The following is a 9,786-nucleotide window of genomic DNA, read 5'->3' on the forward strand; positions in this document are numbered from 1 at the left end:
CAAATGGTAAGTATTAAAAAATAAACTTCTATCTTACAAAAATAACACTTCAGAACAATTAATAAAGCAAATAAAATTACTTCATCTGGTGGGGTTTTTGTTTTTGTTGTTTGTTTTTTTTTTTCTTTTCTTGATACTTTATGATGCATACTGAGAGGAAGCACCTGGTAAAAACCACACATAGGGTTCAGGTCTGTAAGCAGTCTCAACCATGAGAAGTAGGGCATCAGATGAGATCAGTGTGAAAACCCTTTTGCTTGCAGACCGTTGAGCGTCTATGAGGTGAACAATACAACTACTGTACTGAGCCAGCCATCTTCAGAATTTCACCTCCCTCTCACCAGGGAGAGCCAGAAAACTTTCTGTCAATGTTATTAGGAGTAAGGCTGTCAAACGTGCAAATTTCTGAACATTAGCAAGACAACTGAGGAAAAAAGAGGAGAGAAAACAGAATCACCTCAGAAGCAGCATAGAAACCATGCGATTTATTGATATATGCTCACCACAGCAACTTAGCTTGAACTAAATAAGCCGAGTTCTCCTTAAACACTGAGAACCAGTTAATTTATTAAAATTGTCAAAAAAACCACTACAAAACACATTATAGAATCTAAGTACATACATAGGGCAATTAAAGGCAAGATTTTTCATAAGCTTACTACACAGCAAGACTTGGTCATTGTTAACAGACAGCTTTTAGTTCAAACAAAACATTAAATTGTAGACCGAGTGCCTTATCATCACTACATCTGTTTTCAAATTTGGCCTGCGAGAAAGCAATATACTGTGGCAATTTACATTTCCTAAAGTTTTTCAGACTTAGATATCAGAGGTAGCAATTGGTTTTGGTTCCTTAGCGTTTCTTTACAGCACACCCCAAGTACATCAAGGACACGAAATAGGTAGATGATCCAGTATTGCCAATAATCTAACATGTTCCAGGCCTGTCTAAGTTTCTTAAGCAATCCCTTGACATGGCAGGGCAGTGGGTTTTGATCTTTTATTTTCAGTCACAAGCTTGGTTTCCAGCTCCCCACAGTACTATATGACCCGAGACACATGGAAACCAGGCTCCATGGCCTTGGTGTATTTGGTAGTTGCTGTGGAATAGATGGGACAATGATGGAAACCTTCCTTCCAACCCCATCTTCCCGAACAATCAATGAAGTTAAGAGACAGTTTTGACAGGTACCAAGAAGGTTCAACAATTCTGGGATGGCAATGTACATTCTGTGCAGAATTCTCTGAGAGAGACAATCAAAATGGAGAGTAGCAGAGAACTGCGCTATTGTAATACTTACTGGCAGCTTTAGCAAAGAGCACGTAGCACTTCGTAGCTTAATAGTGCCAAATTAACACAGATCAACTACAACTCCAAACAAGGACCAATAAAACTGCAGTCGTCTACTCTTTCTACTCTTCTACATTTTGCTCTCCGAGAACTTAAACTCAGGGCATGAAGGACAGCCTATTCTTTTGTTATTGTTGTTCTTAGATATATTTATGTAAGTTTAAACCCAAGTATAAGAACAAAGATAAACAAAATAAATACTTACACATTTACTAATGCATTAAGCAGACTGCAAAGTCTAATATCATCCAAAGTAAAAAGAAAGCAGACAACTTGCTGGGTTCATTGAATAGTTATGTATCTCACAAAAAACATTAAAAAATGCAGATCTATTAAATACAAGAGAAAGAAACCTGACAGCAGTCAGATAGAGTATGTTATTGCTTTTACTAAAATGTGAGGGTTTTGTAAATATTTTCAGCATTATTTACCTCAAATAGACCAACTATTTTTCAAAGCATCCAATTAATTTTGCAGCATCTCACTATTCAGTAAATAATCACTGTAGCTTGGCATATTTATAAATCAAGAAAAGAAAAATATTTTGAAAGAAGTATCACAGCATGGGAAGACATCTTGTTGTCTTTTGCATATTTCCCAATTTGAAAGCATCTTGGTGTGATATTAGACATTTGATGAAATAATTGCTTTCCAGATCTCTAATTTTGTAATTCAAATATGCAAATTTACTGAAAGTAAAGCAAAGATAGATGCCAACTCAAAAAAAACCCAAAACAACAAAAAAACCCATAGTAATTGCTGTATTACAGGACATTTATTGGACAACCAAGAGTTACGATTGCTACAGTTTGGCAACAATCTCTCTAATGTCACTATACATAAAACAGCCATCTGGAGAACTGGTCTATCAGTTCAGGAGCCAGTAGAATGTGCAGCAAATTTGATATCACAGGTTCAAAGCAGCTGCCTAAAATTATGTTGTTCTTTGGTACTGTATTTTTGGGAAAGGAAATATAGTAAACAGCCTGAAGTTACACGTAATGAATTTTAGAAAGAACCTTAATGAGATGTTAGCCTTTTTCATTGCAGTTCTATTGCTAAGAGCGAGGAGAGGCAGTTCACCATTTCCACTGTAGTCTCTGTAAGCCTTCAGCAATTGTCTCCCATACCACACTAGAAGACTGGTGGGAAAACAGTTCTAATTTACAGCTATATTGAATGACAAAAAAAAGCAGCTACTTCAGCTTAAAAAAAAAAAAAAAAGTATATGACACATGGTTACTACTGCTGGCAAGAACTTTAATGCTGCCTGCAAGAACTGAATCTGATTTTAAATCTGTGGCCTTATCATTTCTTGTGACATGATTACTGTCTTACATGCATAAAGGGAGATTTTGATCAAGCATTGCCTATTTTAAAGTTTAGGGGTTTGGTGTTTTGGTTTTTTGTCACTCTAGAAGGATGAGTGACGGACAGAAGATATTACTACAGAAATAAGTTCCCCCTTCAAAAATATTTTAGGTAAATGAATATTAGTTTGATTGCAGAATAAAGTATTCTCTATGAACTAATTAGGAATAAGAAGGAATTAAAAAAAATTGCAGCAATCCATTTCCTTGTAGACCTGTCTTACACACTAAGTGCAAGATTCATGGCCACTTGACTCTTGCTCACCACTGCAAACTTGCACCTATTGCATAGGCTGCTACAGTTTGAAGAATCTTCTCCTTTTTGAGGCCACATGTGCCCAACAACTTACCCACCTGCCACCCAGATGCATCAGACACACGTGATCCCACAGCAGGAGAACAGTTATGATGTGTTTTTCTAACCAAATTTTGTCCTCAAAAACCAAAGCAGGGGATACATGGTGCACAATAGCCCATCAAGCTCTGTATACCTACCATATCACACCTGCACGATCTCACACCCTTGGTCAGAAAGGATCAAAATATTTGGCTAAATACATCTGCCTGGTGCATTTGACTTTGCTGGATCTGCACAATGGAGTTTTCTAGAGGGGAAGTCTACAAGACCGGTCACTACAGACCACAACTTTGGACTCATACTATTGTTTGTACTGAAACTTTGGGCCAAAAAAGCATTTTGCAAAATACTGCACAAACATAAAACAAAAACATATGTAGCCAGTCGTCCTCTCTTCCTGCTCTTTTCTCCTTATTCCTTCAGTATGCTTACGTATTTTCCTAAAGGAGATGGCGAAGAACTGTATGAATTATATAACAGAATAATAACTACATGAATTCTAGTTTGTGTAACTTTTAGGGATAGCTGCTTATCTGCCACAGCAATGCAAAATACCCACATTCCTCCAGATAAAGCACAGAACTAGCTGTTTACATCATCTGTCCAATGCAAAGGGCAATAGCTTTATACAGCGTGGGCTCAGGCTGTAAACTGTTATTTTTGGGTGGGGATGGGTGGAGGGAAGTTAGCAATAGCTAGCAGCAAGAAGCATCTTTTTTTTTTTTATATATATAGAAAGATGTCTTTTTTTAAGATACGTGTGAATTCTCTTCCGGTACAATGTAGAAAACAAATAAACAAGATATTATCACAAGGCAGGCAGAATACCACATTACGTGCAAAATACACAAGTGTCAGCGGAGGCTTAGAAAGCAAATACTAACTTTTAATGAACATTTTGACAGTTCTCATCTTTTTTTTCTGGGGAGGAGATTTTTTGAAGCTGTATCTCCTCAGACTGACAATCTTTTCCTTTAGAATTCTCTTTTTTTATGTGTTCCTATATGATTTCTTTCTTACGGATAAAGCCAATGACTGCCCAAATGGAAAGCTGTCAACACGCAGAACATAATTCACAGAATCATAGAATCCTTAAGGTTGGAAAAGACCTCTAAGATCATCGAGTCCAACCGTCAACCCAACACCACCATGCCCACTAAACCATGTCCCTAAGCGCCTCATCTACCCGTCTTTTAAATACATCCAGGGATGGTGACTCAACCACTTCCCTGGGCAGCCTGTTCCAATGTTTAACCACTCTTTCAGTAAAGAAATTTTTCCTCACATCCAATCTAAACCTCCCCTGGTGCAACTTGAGGCCATTTCCTCTCGTCCTTTTGCCAGTTACTTGGGAGAAGAGACCAACACCCACCTCGCTACAGCCTCCTTTCAGGTAGTTGTAGAGAGCAATGAGGTCTCCCCTCAGCCTCCTTTTCTCCAGGCTAAACAACCCCAGCTCCCTCAGCCGCTCCTCAGAAGACTTGTTCTCCAGACCCCTCACCAGCTTCGTTGCCCTTCTCTGGACACGCTCCAGCACCTCGACGTCCTTCTTGTAGTGAGGGGCCCAAAACTGAACACAGTATTCGAGGTGCAGCCTCACTAGTGCCGAGTACAGGGGCACGATCACTTCCCTACTCCTGCTGGCCACACCATTTCTGATACAGGCCAGGATGCCATTGGCCTTCTTGGCCGCCTGGGCACGCTGCCGGCTCATGTTCAGCCGGCTGTCGACCAACACCCCCAGGTCCTTTTCCGCCAGGCAGCTTTCCAGCCACTCTTCCCCAAGCCTGTAGCGCTGCATGGGGTTGTTGTGGCCAAAGTGCAGGACCCGGCACTTGGCCTTGTTGAATCTCATACAGTTGGCCTCGGCCCATCGATCCAGCCTGTCCAGGTCCCTCTGCAGAGCCTTCCTATCCTCGAGCAGATCAACACTCCCGCCCAATTTGGTGTCGTCTGCAAACTTACTGAGGGTGCAGTTTCAGCCCACTGGCTCTTTAAAAATGTCTGCAATATCATGCTTCTAAGGCTCATTTCATTAATTTCTACCATGACTGAGAAGCTTTTTTTAATCAGCTGTGGATCTGACACAGGAAAACATCACATCTCTCATTAAATCCAGCACAGCAAAATCCTGGTTTGGCCACATCTCATTGGACCCTCTTTAAAAAAGGTGGTCATTTCATAGTGACAACTACAAAACAGTAATGGTGAACGTGGTCTGGTAAACACACTAATGTACAAAAAAAAAAATTACGTATTTCATAACATACATATTTCTGAAGTAGCCTTGCCTCTTCAATTTTCTACACTTACCTTGGTAGACTTGTCAGCACTATGTTCTCGTTTTCCTACATGGTTCCCCATGATGGATCACCAGAACTTCAAATTCTGAAAAGATAAAACCAAAACAGCATTTTTGAAACCAATACATTGTACTGAAATACAAATTAATTTTTCATCTGACACAGAACAAAGAGATAGTTCTCATACAATAAGCATTTTTACAGTCCAAGGTAAGATCTGTGAAAAATCCTAGGGGGGGGGGGGAGCTTATCTGTTCTCTTTTGCAAATCTAAGCAATACCAGAAAGCTTTCCAAAAAAAACCCAGACAGACATAAGCAGAGGAGGAAAAGTAAGGTGTTTATTGTGAAATTTGCACAGAAAACAAAACTAGATTAGAAATTAGGTAGAGGCCCTGTCTTTCAATATTATGTTTATAATACCAAAACAGTGTAATAAGTATCAAATGATCTGTAACTACAAACTTCCATAAAAGATCAAGTAAATTCTTTCAAATTCACATTTGCCATTATATAAACAGCAATTACTGAAAAAAAAGCACCACACTAAACTGCTAACAATTTGCTGTGGAGGTGAGAACAGATATGTTCTTTACAGCCCACACTTTCATGACAAGTATATAAGAAAGGAATGCCAACTCTTTCTTTGTATTTTCTGGCTCATCCTGTTGCATCTCAGCTTTAACAGAGCTTATGTAGGTTAAACCACAACACTCAAATTTCAGCTTTTAGCGTACGCTCGTGGTTATACTACATATTTCTTCTCATAGAAGCATGTGTTTGTATAGGATCTTATACACAGCTGCTGCCTTCAGCCAATTTAAACGCAATGCAAGGTAGCATTTAAAGTCCTAAAACTTAAAACTACATGCAAAAGAAGTTTCAAGTGGACTTTTTCCTCTCAGAATTATGAGCTGAACTTTCAGTAATAAAGTTCAATTTCTGGTGCTAACAGTAACACTTCATTACTCTGCAATAAACAGAGGTTATACCATAAAACCTTAGCATCAGAAACCCTGGCACAACACTCTCGCTATCAGAGGGCTAAGTTATTTCATTAAGCATAATCTTATGAAAAGGCTTGGGAGAAAAGGACAACCAGGCCTTTGCTGTGATAGAAAATGCATGAAGTAAAACAACAGGCTATTAACCAGTTACACTTGGCAGAACATACAACTATAGTTATAACCCCAGCTACACGGGGTTATTTGTGAACCAAAGGACTCTAAAGATAGAGACTTTGATTACTTCCGACTTTCCATCACAGAAATATGTACTTTATCAAAAGCAATCTTGTCCTGTATCTCTACTGCGACTTTTGGAGAGACTGATAGATTTATTTCCCCCACCCTGATGATAAATTTTCAGATTAGTGAGGGTCTGCAGTGCTTATTTGATTATTCACCGAATTCCATTTGCTGTAAAATCAAAGTGCCACATATCACTGTATCCGATTATTCCTCACAAATATCCAGGTCTAAGGTCTCGCAAAGGAAAAATTAAAGAACATCTAAACTCAGTAAGTGTACTGAAGGTAGTGTTTATTGGCAAACTGGGAAACAGACTTTTTTTTTTTCCCCCCAACAGTGCTATCTATTGCATAAAAGAGTAAAAGAAAAACCTTATCCTTTCAAACTGTGAAATCAGCAAAACCAATTCACATTTTTGTGAGATTATGAAAATTTTCAAGGAAAAATACAAATAAATTCATATACACTGGGTTTCAGAGCTGAAATACCTCAAACTGGCCTTTCCTCTACAAATTATGAGCAGCACATCACCTCTCACATCACCTACTTTGCAACATAAGGAAAACAGAGTGGAATACAAAACTATAGGAAATGTCTACAGCGGAATATAAAGGCTTAATGTTCCAAGTGTTACTCTTCCAGTCATTTATCGAAAGATTAACTATCAGTCTTGATCTGTAATACACATATGTTTAAGTAAACAGATTATGGAGCCAACGTAACACTTGCAAACCAGAACTCCGATCACTGTCCTCCTGCCTCCCCTTTGTCTCTCTGGTGCCTTCGGAATAATGCTCCAGGAACAACCATCCTGTACCCATGAAACACTGAGCATGGCAGAGTCCCAGTCCTGCAATGCCAAGGTAGAAAAAGATACCAGATATAGACGAGCTACGCTGTGAAACTAAGCCAGATAAATGTTTAAAAATCATCTGTTGGCCAGTGAAAAGAAAAGCAATAAAAACTTCCATGCTGCCACACCGCAGATACCTGAAAATGGTAAGGCCAGTTTTCTGCTCAAATATCTGCACAAAGCAAGCAAACAAAACGAAAACCAGGCAAATGGAGAAGTGTATGAAATGGCTGATCAACATACTCCTGATTCCCATATACATAATTCCTTCAGCAAGATGCTAAAAATTACATATGGAAGGGAAGAAAAAAAGAAAAAAGCTTGGAGAAATGGAAATGCACAATGCTACTGAAAGTTTAGGAGTACGGTTTGAGAGCACACCTACATCTGGGCCAACTGTTATGTTTCTCTACAGGAACAGACTTAAAAGCTGAAAACTAATGGCATTGATTAAGCCTGTAAATCTGCACTTCTGTTTCCTTTATTGTTTTGAATATGTCAGAGGGACAGCGTGTGGTCAAAATTCACATGATCAACCCCTCCTTATTCTCATCTCATATCCAGAAACTAATACAACTAGATTTTACTTCATCTTTTTCATGCATATATGAATGCAGATGTTTAGACTCAAGATAAGTTAGCTATAGGTACCTGCTATAAATTCCTTACGTAGAGACAAAGCTACTTTTTAGCCAAAGGGACAAAAGCAACCAGCCAGATAGCAAGAATATCTTAAAAGTTACAGAATTCTTCGTGTTACCTATTAAATGGAGAAAACTTAAGTAATCATTTGAGAAAAAAGGCTTCCAAAAAATCTGACATTAATTAAGAAAGGAAACATATAGTGCTAACTGTTCTGTAGATATCTGATTAGGAAGCAAAAACATACACACACACGCCTGTAAACATTCAAATCATTTACAGCAACAAAAAGACCTAATATTTCACTTTAGCCTCAAGCAGAAGTCTGCCTTACTTGATTGAAAACTGAGCACACGGGTCATTTTCACTTCAGCATGCAAGTACATCCTGAAGTGTTAAGACTTAAACACTGATTTTGGTTCTTACTGTCGTGAGGAGACCACACTGCACAGGTTCCACCTGCGCCAATCTTTATGCAATGAGTTGAGTCACTGACTTCAATGGGATTACTCATTGTACGATCTCTGTAGGAACTTGCAGCCAACTATTCAAAAAATCTGAGCTGGAGAAATATTTGTATTTTCTTTTTAGTCACCTTCACAACATACAGGTTGCCAGACTAAGCAGCTCTGTATATGGCGAAGAAGCAGCTTCTTCTGCTTATTAACAAATGTCAGTCAACTGATCAACATTCTTGTTTGCAGAGGAATCCGTACACGCTTTAGCACCAATAAACAGCCACAAGAACAGTCATGAAGCTCCAAAACAATGCAAAACCAGAAGTACTGTAAAAATACAGTAACCTTCTTTGAATCCAACGTGAATCATCTAACAATAGGCTGCCAAAATAGGCCTGAGCGTGAGATCAAGCTTATGACCGCAACAGCACTTGCCCGAAACCTTCCTGGTGAAACCCTGCAAGTTTCGTAAATCCTGTGAGATGAAAGATTTTGCACATGCGCTTGAGTCACAAAATGAGAGGGGACACTACGCAGGTCTGCGGCAATCGGAGTACAGCACCAGCTCCCATATAAAACTCCCCACCAAGACTGTGGGTTTCAGCATATTGAAACCACCTGAGAGGCTCAGGAAATAACAGGCCATGCAAGCAAACTGATTTAATAGGACTAAAAGTTGAAAACATTTCAGCTACCTAACAACTCTTTTGGGTGAAGTGAGTGAATTGCAGCAGGAAGCTGTGAACCGCCGCTGCAGACACCACCACCAGTCACCTAGCCGCCTCAGTACTACACCACAACCACGTACCGAGCTGAATCAGCTCTGCTGCCAAGACACAGCTGCTTCCCAATCAATGACTGATACAGAAATAATTCCAACTATCCAGGCTGCTTCAGGTAATTCCAAAAACAGCCCAGGGATTTTGCCTGAGGAAAGAAAATAAAGTGTCTCCTCCCATCAATTTACCTTCTTACGGAAGTCTAACAGGTAACCTGATGGAAGCCTAGACCACTGCTTTCCCACTTTCTTCACAATAGGAAGCCATATTCCAACTAGCAACAACTACAGAAATGCCACTGCCTTACCCAAGGAGAGAAACTTCTCCTTGCTGTCTGCCAAACACAAAATAAAAACCAAACAAATACAAAAAGGGCTGGAAGAACTCAGCCCTACACATCACATTCATAAACAATACCTACAAA

At 39.3% G+C, this 9,786-nt stretch overlaps 1 protein-coding gene across 1 annotated transcript in view; it reads right to left on the reverse strand.

Moving 5' to 3' along the window:
- Nucleotides 1–5,449, reverse strand: part of MBP (myelin basic protein) — a 92,539-nt gene extending 87,090 nt beyond the window's left edge. The window contains exon 1 of the mRNA XM_009324937.1: nt 5,393–5,449. Within this exon, the coding sequence (XP_009323212.1) occupies nt 5,393–5,443 (51 nt within the window). The 5' untranslated portion in view covers nt 5,444–5,449. The remainder of the gene's footprint in view (nt 1–5,392) is intronic.
- Between the last annotated feature and the right edge of the window lie 4,337 nt (nt 5,450–9,786).

The sequence above is a fragment of the Pygoscelis adeliae genome, unplaced genomic scaffold, assembly GCF_000699105.1.
Source record: "Pygoscelis adeliae isolate BGI_AS28 unplaced genomic scaffold, ASM69910v1 Scaffold135, whole genome shotgun sequence".
NCBI classification, from domain to species: domain Eukaryota; kingdom Metazoa; phylum Chordata; class Aves; order Sphenisciformes; family Spheniscidae; genus Pygoscelis; species Pygoscelis adeliae.